Source organism: Atractosteus spatula, chromosome 4 (genome assembly GCF_055471065.1).
Source record: "Atractosteus spatula isolate fAtrSpa1 chromosome 4, fAtrSpa1.hap1, whole genome shotgun sequence".
Taxonomy (NCBI): Eukaryota; Metazoa; Chordata; class Actinopteri; order Semionotiformes; family Lepisosteidae; genus Atractosteus; species Atractosteus spatula.
In genome coordinates, this window is record NC_142709.1 from 1,711,062 (window position 1) to 1,726,608 (window position 15,547).

General features: G+C 42.0%; 1 protein-coding gene across 1 annotated transcript in view; it reads left to right on the top strand.

Moving 5' to 3' along the window:
- Positions 1 to 15,547, top strand: part of ptgfrnb (prostaglandin F2 receptor inhibitor b) — a 32,202-nt gene that overhangs the window by 8,521 nt on the left and 8,134 nt on the right. The window contains exons 5-7 of the mRNA XM_088913935.1: positions 9,688 to 10,110; positions 12,564 to 12,968; positions 14,094 to 14,201. Coding sequence (XP_088770061.1) covers positions 9,688 to 10,110; positions 12,564 to 12,968; positions 14,094 to 14,201 — 936 coding nt within the window. The remainder of the gene's footprint in view (positions 1 to 9,687; positions 10,111 to 12,563; positions 12,969 to 14,093; positions 14,202 to 15,547) is intronic.

The following is a 15,547-nucleotide window of genomic DNA, read 5'->3' on the forward strand; positions in this document are numbered from 1 at the left end:
TTTTCTTTGTTTTTAAGGATGGCACATGAAATCGGATCTTTGTACACACAATTATCTAAAGTAGAATAGCGCTTTCATTTTGCGCGTTATCACCTATCTCTCTATTTTAACGTACATTGCTTAAAAACATTGTGTCAGGTAAACAGGCGGGAAACCTGTCCATTATCCTCCTAAGTTTTCAGTTTTCTTTTATTAGTTTATGGTGGTTTTCTCTCTAGAAACACATTATTATTTGAAAACGATTGTAACAATTGCTGTAACTAAGGAATTGTAGAACTTGTTCCCCATGTTTCTGTGTAGTGATTAAGTTATGATCCTCTTCTTACTGTAGTTGCAGTTCAGCCATTTTATCTCACTAGAGTGCTGCACAGGGCACTGACAGGACACGAGTTATGTGGGACTGGAAGATTAGTTTGCTTTTATCTGTCTCGTTGCTCTCCGCTCCTCCTGCACAGTAATAGGCACAGAATTATTGCCATCCAGGATATGGGAACCCAGATTTTTTATTTTTGATCAAGTTTGAGTTCAATGCAATATAAAATAGTCCATGACATGTTTAAAAAGTTACACATATTATATTTCATCACGCAAAGGGACAAGTAAAGGTTTATTCCATGCTGAAAAGAGAAGAAAAGCAACACAAAGAGCTGTACGGCCCCACGGCCGAAACATTTTGTTTCTTTTCTTCTCTTTTCAGGAAGGAATAAACCTTTACTTGTTCCTTTGCAGCCTACGCATGCTGACGCAGCTCCCCACTTGAACTACTTATATTTAATCATGTCTACCATCAGCAATATCAAGAAGAAAAATAAAATCCTGCCTTTCCTTTCCAAATAAGTTGGCAGCACTACAGCATTGTCACATTGAAGAAGGGAGACTACAGAATTTAAGTGGAGCTGACCTCCAGGAGTGAGCAGACAGCAGCATCATGCGACATCGGTGTTTTGCTGTGTGCCAGTTGAAATCGCAGTTGTCAATGCCTGATTCTCTCACTGGCCTAAATCATTAACTAAGTTAAATATTAATTTCAAATCTAAAACATAAACAAGAAGCTTCATTTTAAATCTTTCCAAAGATATAAAATTATCCCAGAGGAAGCTTGGGTCAAAGCTTGTAACGACATATCTCTCTGATCTAATTCAGATTGCTCTGTATTAATTACTTTGTCTTTTTGAGCAGCTGAAATCTTTTTTTGCTGTTGCTAATGTTTATTTTGCTTGATTAATACTGTGATTGAGGAATAATCCACCTACATACTTCCTGACCACAGTGCATAAATTCAAACATCCACCCATAATTCTCAGAGTAGCAGTGTACAATGAACAGTACAAATGAGTTCTATGAAATTCGTTTTCTTACACAAAGATCGAAGAATGGAGTTTATTTAAGAGTAAAGGGCAATTATTTGTTTTTCGGTTTGTGGTTTCAGTTTGAGGGACAGGATATTGTGTGTTCAGGTGACATTTTGTTTGCTAAACAAACAAAAGTGCGGGAGGAATAGTGCAAGGTTTCATTTTAATCAGAAGGGAAGGAGACCAGATTATGAATGTGTGGGAGATAATGCGACAGGCTGTCCTGCTTGATGTTGCCTTTTGCAAGCTTGAAGCAACACCGGGATGTGGCGCATGAGAAGAAACATGCAGATTTCTGATCACGTACTGTCTCTCATGGAGACATCCTGAATGTAAAAAATGTGAGTTACCAAGGAGTGTCAAAAAAACAAATGGACAGTCAAATCGTGGAAACATAAGTGTTGTTTTTTTTAGCAATTACAGAAGGCCTAATAGTAACACTCCTAAAAACCTCAAGGCAAGTTTGTGAGAAAGTATCCCCAGGGAGTTTCTTTTTAATTGCGTTTCACAGCCTGTGTAGATTTTGTGGAGGACACCTCTTCTCGGTCTGCTGTGCCGTTGGGAGAGAGTCTCCACTGTGAAGGTTCAGGCAGAGTTGTGAAAACCAAAAGTAGTTCTAGCCATGTGACAAATGTGAGAGATTTCATTCCTTCAGCCCATTTTACTAATTTGGGTCTCTATCCCACATGCTAGATACAAGACTAAATTCCCCAAGTTTGAAGTAAGCTCAATAGGAATGCAGGATTTAAGAGTAACTCACATACACACAGGGAGAATGTGCCAAACCCAGGATCCCAGAACTGTAAGGCAACAGTACTGTGCGTGTTATACAGTTTGAAAGTCAAACACACAGTGAGTGTAGTGATCAATTATTGATATTATGCCCAGCTTCCCCGAGACGGGCTCACCCAACCTGTCACACATCCTTTTTCGAGTGAATAGTATTTCATCAAAGACCCCCCTCAGACAGCTTTTCTATCTCAAATGAACTGCTTTTGGTTTTGTGGGACCTGGGGGGTTGTCAGGTATTCTGTGTGCTGTAGTTTAAATAATGACAACATTCATATTATTCGATTTATATAGTGCCAAACAAGTGTGGCATCCCTCGTAAAAGGATTTTAAATGGTCAGTTTAAAAAAAGTTTCCTCGGATCAAAGCTCTCCTTGCCAGTTGCTGTCCTTTCTTCTTTAGAAGGACAGATCTTACCTCTCTGATTGATTGTGAGGACGGAATTTGTTCCAGTTTCCTTTCTGTATCTTGGGAAGCAGTTTAGGGGTCTGTGTGTGGGGTTCTAATGTAATAGAAGAGCTTCTTAATCCTGCTTTAACCCTCACCAGATGTCTTGCACTTTACTTGAATTCGTTTTTTATGTCATTTATGCATTTTTAATTTATTTATGGTTCAGTTTTATTAGGGAGTTTGCTTTTGCTAAAATAAAATGTGTTCCTTCTGTACAACTAGACCTTGTTAAAATTGGCAATCTTGACTTGCAGAACATGGAGACACGAATATACTCTGTACTGTATATATACAACAGACAACTGAGACAGCAGTTTGGCTTTGTGTCATGAGCTCTTTACACCATTTCAACTAAAAGGGATGATTCTGTACAATTACTATTCGAATGGCTTGTATAGAAAAAAAACACGACCCCTTGTAAAGATACAAATATTAGTTATTAACTGATGTCAGAGGATCTGTGGAGAAAACTGCTGCAGGACAGATAACCAATGAGAAGTTCATACAGTCTTAATATGTTTCAGATGTTTCATGGCTGCAAAGTTAACGGGAAGTTATAAAAGGAAACGGTCGTTTTAAGATGGCGCCGACTAGGGCAGCCACGGTTTTTTGGTCTCGTGGAAAGTTATTAGATTTTATACATTTACGCAATATTCAGTTTTTGAACAAATACAAAAGAAAGCTCCTGGGAGCATTAACTTCAGAATCTGATCAGTTGAAATGTGTGCTAAGAGGAATTGTTAGTTCAAAACAAAAAGAAACTTTCTGTATATTCCTGCAAGTTTTTTCACCAAAGATGTTTGACACATACTCATTTATTCTTTTTGTTACCACATTTGAAACATCATTTCTGAGGGGAAAAAAAGATTTGTAAGGTTTGATTTGTGCCAGTACGATGAAACAAAAACAAAATGACTCAGTGAATCAAAGCAGGAGTAATGTTTAGGTTGTAAGAGGAACTGTTGAATTCCTCATTCAGTTTTGTTTTGTTTTTAAATTAGTAATAATTTTGCATTATGTATTTTAAACTCATCAAATAGGCAGATCTCTGTTCTGTTTAAAAATGAATAACTATTACACAGTTGTACAGCTCAGGATGGCTAATGAGTTGTCATCTTTGAATCCTATCTTGATGAATACTTCATTTATAATGTGATCTTTTAGTACTAGAGTTTTCAATGGTCTTTTTAAGTACGTGTATATCACATAGAAATTAAATCCTAATTAGTTGTTTTTTTCTTTCAAGGCCCTGCCTCATCTTCGTGATTTCTCCACTTTTCATCTTTCCCTGCCCTCAGCTCTCGTCTTTCTTCGCCTCATCTTTAGAAATGAAAGGGAGAGTACAGAGTACAGACAATAACTTCTAGCCCAGAGGGAGTGGTGGCCTTCGCTTTTATCTCTTGTGGTTGTACACGCTAACGCATGGCATTGAAAGGAGGCTCGCGCTCTCTGCAGAGGGCTCACAGAAAGGCAGATCGCTGCAGTGGCTTTTAGAGCTCTGTACAGAATAACTGGTGTGTCTAAGACCAATATTAGGGTTTGTCTTGGTGAAGTTTTAAAAGGTACAAGTGAGTGACGGTAATGACTTGGTAAAACCTGCGTTCTTCTCTAAAGCTTAGAAATGGCCGTTCCTGCTTTAATGGTGTTTTCTCATTCATTGCCTTGCCTCTGAGGAGGTGTGTCAGTCACGTGATCTTAACTTTCTTACATGTGTTTTAAGGGGCCGGCAGAATCCTAACCACATGGATCCTTATTGTTCTACACACGGAAGTGACCTGTTCTGATGGTGTTTTAAAAGGAGAAACTGGAAACCGGCATTCAGACAGTTATTAACAGTTGTGATTAAAATGCGATCTCATTGTTAATTAAAACTATAATGATAGAGTTACCTGGGTTCCTTTCAGAATAAGAAAGCTTGTTCATTACTGTCAAAGCTTTTTGCTTGATCCTGAATTTTATGCAAAATAAATTAAAATAAATGCAAAATTGAGCTTCCACTGCTTTCAGTCTGGAGAAGGAAGTCAGGTGTCTCACCAGAGAGTAAGAGAGCTAACTGACCAAAGTCTACTTCTTGTGTACTAAGATGGTTTTACAGCCAATCACCTGTGAGGCAGTCTTCCCCCCCCCGGGGTTGTCATAGTGACAGGCCTCCTGTTGGCGGACAGCTCGAGAAGACACTCTAAGCCACTTCCCAACCGACTTGTGACTTTGCCCCTGCAAAACTCTCTGCCCATTGAGGAATCACTAACCAGATGGCTTTAAGGAATCTGTTCTCCCATTGTTTCTTGTCTGCTCTGGCTAAATTCTGCTGCAGTAAATGTAGAATTGCTACTTCACAATACACTTTTGTATACTAGAATAGCCCCCAACTCATAACTTTTTATCTAGGGAAACGAACTCTTATGTAGTGCCCAGAGACTCTTGTCTAGCAAATACTGTACATTTGATACATTCGTGTTTCTAATTCTGTAGTTCTGCAGTGCAGGAACATGAGACCTGAGCAGAGAGGACTGATACAAGTATCTAGCTAGCTCTTATACCTTCTGAGTGCTGTTTCACTTCTCATTGAAGTGACTGGGGTTGAAGGTTCGATGGATATCCAGTATGTAAACATGATATAATTCAGTTGTATTAGTAAATAGTTTATCATTGAATCTTTTTGAGTAACCTAATGAGCAGAAAAGAAGGAGTCTGTCTGAGACTTGAGTTCCTAAAGTGTCCTTCAGATACTGAAATAGTAGTTCAGGTAAAATCTTTTCCTAAGAAATGTTTTCGAGGTGGCTTGTGTTGCCATTGTGTGTGTAATCAGATATGCTTTTGTGACATTGTTTGGATTCGTGAAGTTTAGCAAAAGCCTTTACTCGTATTTGAGTGAGGATTATGTTTATTTACAAAACGATCTTCTTAACACAGAGTTTTCAGTGAGATCCACCATAAAGCCTAAAACATGAAGGTGTTCCTGGTAGAAATATACAATGGTGTATAGCTCATTTGTTTTTAGTTAGTTTGTAGTTGAAGTATGAGAGAAATTGTTTGATTAACACTATTTCATTTCAAGATTGATCATGGCACATAATACATTTTGTTAATAGGTGCTCTTCAAGGGTTGCAGATTTAAGAAAGCAGTGTACATTCACCTGAGATGAACAGGTATTCTAAAATGATCAACATGAAAGACGTTATTCAAGTATCGTTTAATATAATACAGTGCTGTTTATAATTTGGAAGTCTATTAATTTCTCATCTATCTGCCAAGAAGTCAACTTGTGTATTACACCTGATACAACCAAGTAAAAAATAAAATCGCTGTCAATAACTTTGACGGGTTTCTTTTTGCCCACTCAAATCGAGGGATTGATCCGTAGAGAGTGACCTTTTGTGCTGTTTAGTGGGGTTTTTTTCTGGCAGTTAGCATCTGGGGTTTTTAAATCTCTGGTAAGATCTCAAAGTAGAGATAAAGCTTTTTTCCCCTAACTCTTTCTTGTTTTCATGCTGGCAAATAATTATGCCTTCAGACTCTTTATGGCTGTATCCCTACTGAGAACACTAAGCTTTAGTACTTAAAATGATGTGTTGTTATGTGTTGGACGTAGTGATGTGCACGCTGGATTTTACACTTCCCCTTATCTCTCGAAGGGAAAGTTATTCCAAAAACAAAGCAAAGAGCAGAATTGACAGATTAGTGTACATCTAGGTGTGGCGACGCCTACCTACCAAGTTTCAGTTCAAACAGTCTCAGGTTTCTGAGACTGCAGTAGCTGGTATTTCCAGAACAAAATGACTGTGGGTGTTATCTGAATTGCTAGCTGGGGGGGAGATAAGATCTCTGGATGTCTAGGGGGTAATCTGATCAGATAAGTAGCCCCCATCTGACTAGAGATATTGCTTTTGACAAGGCATCGGGAAATCTGAGGCTGGAATGCTCTCAGATCTGATCAGCCCAGCTCAATTGACCAGCCCTGTATTTAAAGAGGCTTTTGTAGCACAAAATAGGGATAGTGTAGCAAGAGAGAAGCAAAGAAGATAAGAGAGAGTGAGCTTTGGCACTGCGCATAATCTCCACCACATGGATTCCTCACTGGCAAAGCCTGTCAGCTGAGGGGACCTGACGGGACTCCTTTTTAATCTAGGGAGAGGAGAAATACGTGATTTCCCTTTTTAAATCTGCCAGGCAACAGTTGTCATTACGTATGTACTTATATATTCTTTTATAGGAACCTAAGGTTGTCTACTTTTTAGCATAGTTTAGATTGTGGACTTTTACTAATCCTTATTTATTTCATAAATGACAGTGTTATTTTTCAGTATAAATACACAGTATGTGTCAACCTCTGAGTGTGTTAGGTTTGTTGTTCAGAGTAACTGAAAGGGTAGGACTGGATGAAGTGTTCTGGGCTCTGGAACTCCAGCTGAGCACACTCTGTTCTGTGATTCTATAATGTGAACACAGACTGGAAATATTAATGTGTGCTTTCTCTTTTTTTTCTAATTAAACAAATTTTAATTTTCTACTTTTTTTCCACTGTTTAATAAGGATAATGCCTTTGGAAACCCAAGAACACCATTTTCACCATTATATGGTGTGCAGTGTCCCAATGTGTGTGTACAGTTTTTAAGAAACAGTATTCCAACAGGGTGTGTTTTCTTGGATGGGTTCCTCAATGCAGTAGGAAAGGGGAGAGGAAACTTTCTGCAGCCAGTGCATGGCCTGTAGGCTTAAGGGTGTTCTGAGATTATCTGCTTTCTCATCTCTTCTTTATCATTGGCTTTAGGATCTCATCCCAGGGAGATGGCTGCAATAGTTACCATGTGGATTAACTTATTCTCAGCAGAGACAGAGCATTGTGTAGAATGAAGATAGATGTGCCTCAGCTGAAACAAAATTTAAAGTTATACTAACATTGCACTGGGGAAAGTATTTCTTAAAATTGCAGTGTTATTCCTAAATTGAGATAAGACTACATGCTTAATGTAACCCTTGCAAATTGTCCTAAATATGAAAATATCTGAATATGGGAAAATAAATGTTAAAAACAGCAGTTCAATCTGATTCTTTAATATTCTACAGTAATTTACATAGAGAATATCTTAATGTCTTAAAGTAAGGTGCGGATAACTTTTCCTCAAATCAGCTTCAGGAGACAAAGATATGTTGCTTGTGCTACAGGGGTGTTATGAAGATATTTGGAACCACTGATCCCTTCATGGACTCCCTCCCATCATGCATTACATTAAAACTATGTAAGGGTAATCACACCTTTCTTATTTTTGTCATACTAGGCTGTTTCCGTTTTGATAGTAAGATGGTGCCACTTATCCACAGAGGGTTATCTGAGGAATAAACTAAACTTTAAATGCTTTAGCTTCAGCTATTGCTGTGTAAAGTACATTCGGAAATTCGCATAAAACCAGATTGTTTTAGTATTGTAATGAAACTTTTTGTCTCGGGGGGCTCTCAGGTTTTTGGGCAGACAGGAGTTAGATGTGCTTCCCTAACCCTGTGGAATTACGGAGAGGAAGAAACTCAAGATTACCAGAGAATTGCACAGTCCTGCAGCAATAACACAGGATGTCCTAAAGAGACTCCTACATCTTGTGTTTTGGCATTAGAAAATTGTTTATCTTTCCATTTGTTTGTATTTTAGACTGTCCTTAAATATACATTTTGCTTTCCAGCATTAAATATTTTAATATTGCTTCCTGTTATGATGCATTTAATGGTTACTTTGCTTGAGTTTCTGTAAATTGAAGTTAATAGTTCCAAAACTTTTCTTCACATTACAATGCATAGCCACATATTCAGGAAAAAGGTTACATGAGCCATGAAAATTAAAAAAAAAAAAACGTTGTTCTGTGGTTTTGTTGCTGCCAGGTACAATGACTAACAAATAGGATAGAGCGCTCTCTCCTTCCTGTAGAGGCAAGGGCTGTCCGTACAGAATGCAGTTCAAGGGTGGTGCAACGCTGGGGCCCTGGGATCAGGTCTGGACTTGGGGTGCGGTCTGTGTGGAGTGTGTATGTTCTCCCCGAATTCGCATGGGTTTCCTCCCACAGTCCAAAGACATGCTGGTAGGCTAGTCTGGCGTCCTGTCCAGGGTGAGACCGCCTTGCGCCAGTTCCTTCCCCTGTAACACTGCATTGCATCGCACTGCATTGGTTAAAGTGGTTCAGAAACGGGTGGGCGGATTTCATACCGAGCTTGTTTCTGCATTTCCCTCTTGCCAGCACTGGTGATTTATTTTTGTTTACCAGTGTAGGAGGAAGGTGTAGATTTAATACCGAAGCGATCAGGCGGACCGGAGGCCTGGTGCTCACGCTGGTCTGGCGGGTGTGTCCTGAAGAAGGTGCTCTGCAGCAGTCCGTGCCAGCGGGAGGCGAGTGGGTATGCTGCCTGCTGCCGAGCCGCAGCTCCGTGGGCGGCTGGGGGGCGACTTGGCAGCAGTCATGCCAACGCAGCAGCAGGAGGAGGGGGCGCCGAGCAGAGGGGCGAATGTTCATTTAAAGCCTTGCGGTAACCCCGGGCGATTCGGGCTGCTTTTCACCCACAGCACGGCAGTCTTGAAAACAACAACAACAATACTGCCATTTTTGGAACCGTTGGAGAAAAAAAAACAAAGCCCCTGACAGCATGAAACAGTACCTAAAACTCCATGTAATTTTGTACAGTAAATCCTGGAAACTAAACAGCCCAGGCAACGGTGCGAGAGAGAGACTGAGAGCAGGCAGTGTGGTCAAGGCCCCGGGCTCGGAGCTGGGAGCGTGTGCTGCTCCTCTGCCCGCGAGGGCAGTGTTCGCTCGGGTTGCTCCAGCAAAATGCCCGGTGTTGTGAATGGGTACAGCGTAAGCAGGTGTCAGCCGTGGAAATGAATCGTGATCTTCAGTGTGTCTTGGAAACGCTGGGTGCTCTACTGGTCTGGACTCATCCGAATGGAAAAGACCTGCGGATGTGGAGCAGAATGTGCCAAGTTACCGTGTCTGCAGTGTGTATTTTTTTTGTAAATGTGGACTTGTACTTTGCGTACTTGTGCATTATGCTTCATGAGTTGTATGTTTAGGACAATATCGATCCTTGTTTTTGTTGTTTTCTCACCCACAGAACCCTCGTACAGTGTGATCCTAAAGCCTGTCCTCAGCGCTGCATTCTCGGATGAGCCCACAGAGCTGGAGTGCACAGTTACAGACGTCGAGAGAGCCAGCGGAGTCCACATGACCGTCGCCTGGTATTTCGAGCAAGTGCTGCCTTCGGACGCGCCATCTGACACCAGCATGATCGCCTTGGTGGACGAAAACTGGGACCTCCAGGCTGGGGACAAATACGAAGACCGCGTGAAGGCAGGGCTCATAGTTCTCAGCAAGGTGAAGCCGGACACGTTCAAACTGCAGATCCTGTCCACACGGGACACGGACAGGGGGAGGTATTTCTGCACAGTAACGGCATGGTCGCGGATGGGAGAGGGCGGCTGGACGAAGCGCAAGGCCGTGGAGTCCGGTCGAGTCCGAGTGACCTGGACACAGGAAAGTAAGTGCTCTGGGGGTGGCTGAAGAAATCGGCAGGTTTGCCGAGAGACAGCTCTTGTTTTTCAAGTACTTGCTGTAATAGAATGACCAGTTTATAAAAGCTAAAGATTAGAAGAACGTTTTGGAGTGCAGGAGAGTTGCTCACTTTTATTGAGCTGGTGTCTCTAAGGAAAAAGCTTTGCTTCATTTGAGACCTTTCCACTGTGCCTGTGCGGCTTTACAAATAAAACGTGTTACACTGGGAATCTCCTAGCGAGCAACTCCACTTATGCATGCCTGTTCTAGAGGTGATTAACTCCTAACAGAGCAGATCATAGCTTCAGTCTTCAGTAATGTATTATTTAGACAGTGATTAGCTAATCCCAGAATGAGTAGGTGTGCAACCCACTATCATATTAAAACCTACATAATTACTTCAAACTGTAATCAGAGAACCTCAGCCTTCACTTCTCATGCTGTCTACTAATGTTTCCTTTAATATAAACCCATTAAAAAGGAATATTTTTTCAATACCTATATATTAAATTGAGAGTTATTAGGATTTATAGAAGGATAAATGTCAAAGTAGAACAAGCACTGCTGGTTTAATATATAAGGAACAAATGTGTATTGAAATTTATATTCGCTCAGGTTATAAGAAATGGCAGGTAATTCAGTTTGCAGCAGACATCTCCAAAGCTGGTGTATGGACTGGCGAGGCTTGTCAAACCCCATTATTGCTTACAAGCAAAGTAAAGGATCACCAGGAAATTGAGAAAATATGCTCAGGTCCTAGTGCTGCAGCACACCTAGCCTGGGCTGGTCATGTTTTTATCATGTAGCTTGCATTATTGGTGAGTTATCCTCCCATTCTCTTCAGTATTATGAAACAGGGTTAGAGGTTTAAAGAAACCTTCCTTAGTGCATATGAGGGACAGGCTAGGGCTGTTTTGATCTTTCATGGCTAAAACTTGAAAAAACATTACTTGAAATACAGTTAGGAGCCCTGTGCTACATTTCAGTTCACTACAAGAGCGCGTGCTGTCAGTTCTGTAGTAACCTTATCTTAAAGCACGTTTGCTTGTGATGCTCAGAGGAAGAGCTACTGCTGGCTTGTGCACCGCGGTGTATACATTGCACACAGCTGGCTTGTGTACCACGGTGTATATATCGCACCACACCTATCCTGGTGCATTACAGTATGCACCAGAAAAGAATGCGTGACAGAATATCAGAAATTAGCAATATTATTATATTGTAGACCATTTAATGTATACAAGCATTAATCCCTAAACATTTTGAGTAGCAGATTGCAAAATGAACTATTTTTTTTTAAATTTGGTTCAGTTTTTTCCTCTCCTTTTCAATGAGATTCCTAATTAGAATACCTTAATATCTGAAACTAGTTTTATTTTGTTATCCTTGTTTGTTTTCCCCTGATGTAATAGGTGCCACAACAGTATGGTGAAAAACATACGATGTACAATGTCTCAGTTTGTTTTAACAAATGAGTTCTTAGTGTCTTGCATACATTATGTTAATTATTACAATATTATTCCCCTTACCTATGGAGCTCCTGAAAGTGAACATAGTAGAAATCAGATATTGAGGAATGATATCAAAAACTAAGATATATTTTATGACTTTTGGGAGCAGCTCAAGTGCATTTTATCGCTGTGAACATTTATTCCCATCGCTGTCGAATCCTCGGTTGAATGTAGCTCATAATATCCCTTTGTCAGCAAGTGGACATGCACCGTGCTGCTGAAAGAGAGGCGGTCAGGGTCCTGGACTCCTTTGAGCATGGTGTCAGGAAAGCAGGCCACAGGTCAGACAGTTTCTGCTGTCGGCTCGTATTTTTCTGCCAGAAAAACCTTTTTAGTTCTCTCATCCACTTGGCGGCTGCCAGCATTTTGTTTTTGAGGAAGTTAATGAATTTCTTTCATAGACTAGGTTAGTGTATAACTAGTTGTTCAAAAAACTTTCTCTGATCTTTGTGTTTGTAAGATGAAGTGGATTTGTTTTTTTTTAATTGTCGTTTTTTAAAGACAGTTCCACTACCTTTAGCAAATACTTATTACATGCCTTTACATTTTGTTCAAACATATCACATTTTATAAATGACAGATTGATTTCACTTTATAGATCTCGGAGCCCTTCATTTTTTATCATGTCTCAGCTGCGTGGAAGCACTGCACTCCTGCTGGATTCAAGGGCAGTTGTATCAGCAATGAAACGCTGACTGATTCGCAGGGCAGCAGTTTATTATAATCCCGCTCACTTGATGTAGTGTTGCTCTTTCAGCGTCCGGGGTCTTAGAAGAGGGTTTTATTTTACGACCCCCTAATGAAGAATTTGTCTGTTCTCCGTTTATGCTTCATCCAAAGTTCCATGCCTTGTTCGTGTGCCGGGATCTGTTCTGAGTAAATCTTCCTGAACGGGTGAGCTCAGGCCTGTCTGCGTCTCGCGCTTCAGACCCAGTGCTGGTGGTGGTCGCCACCCACCTGAAGACTGCCTTCTCTGGCGGAGACACCTTTGAGATGGGCTGCCGAGTGACGGGCAGGAACCTGCAGACCCCCAGCTACTCTGCGCTCATAAAGGTGGAGGAGTCCCTGGGGGGCAAGGTCCGGAAGGTCGTCTCTCTGAGTCGGGATTCGGTGATGCGACTGGAGGACGGGACCGACAAGGAGCGCCTGGACAGCGTGGTGCTGCTCAAAACCAGCCAGCAGGACTTCCGCTTCCGGATGTACGGCACCCAGCTGTCGGACGCGGGATTCTACTTCTGCGAGGCCACTGCCTGGACGCCCGACGCTGGGAGCACATGGAGAGAGGCGGTCACCGACATTTCCAACAAAGTCCGAGTTTCTTTTGAGGACACAGGTAAGCATCTTTATCTCTCTTCTGAAAAGGGACATTTGTCTTCCTGCCCGCACTCACGGTCTCGGTGAAGTGGTGGATTCCTAGTGCACTTGCTTCCGAGCATCCGAGGCCGCGGTTGTCCGTATTAAAAGGGTCGGGAAAAGTAAAGATAAAGCACTGATTGGGCCGATGTGTCTCTCCCTAGCACGGTAAGTCCCAGGGCTTTCATACGTTAAGTGCAGGTTTACCCTGGCAACTTCACGCCTGGGCCTCAGTGGAAAGAAAGTAAGGTGGGTGGACTGTGGGGAACCCCCCGGGGAAGCTAAAGCTGGCTGCTTGGGTCACACATCGTGTCTGACATTTCCAGATACAGCCAGTCTGCTGTAGGTGAACTCAGGCCCTTTTACAGAAGGAGACACTGAAGAGGCTACAGCTACTCCACCTCCCCTGAAGGAGGCTCAGCGCTGTGCTTGGTCTTTCTGTTTCTCAGTGTGGAATTACCCTCTGCTTGTTCCTTTAGTGCCTCTCTAGACTGACCCTCCTGCAGCTTGTTCCTTGAGGGTTTAAAAATGCTTGGGGGGGCCTTCTGAGAAGCACTGGGCTAGGCGCTGGTTATAGATTGAGCTTTGTGGCCCAGGTGTCTCCAGCTTGGCTCTGGATGATGTTACCAGCCAGCAGTGTGCGGCAACGCCTGGGGACTCCCAGCGCCAGCTGGCTGAGTGCCACCATGGGCAGGGTCGGGGTTAGACAGCCGTGCCTGTCTCGGCTTTCTAGCGAACCGTGACTCCCTGCGGCTGCTAGGGCCTGCAGGCACTCCCGTGTCAGTCGCTGTGGGGCTTGCAGGGTGGCGGATGACATCGGCCCCACGAGTGTCCCTCCTCACTCCCCTTGTAAAGAGCAGCAGCGATTGCTGGGAGACGAGGAGGCGGAGCAATCGGCTGTCCTGACTTGACAAATCAAAAGGGAAGCCTGGTGAAATGAAGAAATTAATAAGGCACCTATCCTCTTATTAACGCAGAAGCCCTAAGAATACGTCATATCCCCTTTGGGGGGAACCCGCCTCTCAGAGTCGTCAAGTGCAGCGGAGGTCCCTCTGGCGCGCTGCGGGGCCCCTGACTCTGGGCCCCTGGAATTGTGTCTCTGCAGGTCCAGCCTTCAACGTGTCGATTCACACGGACACCTCGTCCGTGTTCCCCGGAGAGACCGCCAAAATCCAGTGTGCTGTGACTGTCCTGGGGATGGTTGCTAAAGCAGGCAAGTTTCCCCAACAACTCCACAGGGTCCTGGCCGTTTGGAAGATCGAACGCTCTGCCAGACCGCAGCGTTTGTGGGACTTGTCAAAGTCATTAGTCTTGAACATCCCGTCGCTCGTTGGATTGAATCATTAACCTGTTCTAGTTTAATTGATTTATTTACTGGTAGTTGGCAGAGCAGTGGTGCTCTAGTGGCACAATGTTTTAGTTACACAGTTATGACATTAAGTAATCTAAATCTCTTTCACTTGTAAAGTGTCTACACTTGTGGCAGAGAAGAAATGTGTTTTTTTTACCAAGCTCATAGCAGGAGTTATTTTCTTACCTGATTTCTTACTGCACATGTACTATAAAATACTATGTATATTTTCTATAACACTAAAAGAGCTTTTGAAACCAGAGTCATAATTAATCAAGTGCTTAATGACAAATCTTGCCTGTAAGCTTCTGTTTTCTGCATTATTTGCTGATGAGTTTTCTGGTTATCAAAGCAGATGAGGCTTTGTACCCATGTGTACCAGCTTTTATAAATATATATTTTAAAATACCGTCAGTTCAAGCTTAATATATGGATTCATCATTGAGATGGAAAGAGGTATCCAGACATGTCCATTCACAACTAAGAATTACCATTAAACTTGAGTACTGTACATTTCCTTAATTCCTTTCAATTTTCTGTGATGTGTGTCAATGCTTTGCTACAAAATATTCTTTAACGAGGTCAGTACAGTTGCTTTGCAACATAATGCATAATCAGAATATGAAACACGAGTTGCTGGATAGTGTTTTTATTTGGAAATGATTTGATTTTCAACCTTTAAACTATGAAACATGTTGAAGCATGCATATACAAGCAATTTGCCCACTGCCTCACCTTAAATATTAACCTGTAACACTTAAGGAGTTTTCCTAACAGAGTGGTATTTATAGGAGTGGACGCTGTCTCCTGGGTAGTTATTTGAAATCAGTGATAAGAGCTTCTGCCTTATGAGAAAAGAGAAGTAATGGATAATACCTTCATTTCCAGTGTTGTTATTTCTGGGTAGCCTGGTACACATCTCTAGATTTATAAAATGACTACATGGCTTTTCTACAAAGCTGCACCAGGTACAAAGTGAATCCTCTGTGATTGCAACATGTTGCAAAGCTGGGAGCATGAAAGCTGTAGAGTAGATCACTGAATTACAAATAAGCAGAGCAATGGCTTAAAGGTACCATGTGGGCTGTGTACTTGTACAAGGTATAAAATGAAATTAAGCTCTTGACAGACTGCAGTGTTCCATATCTGAGCATTATCACTGCCGGTATCTTCTCTCACCAGCCTTTTGCTTCCCCATTTCATCTATT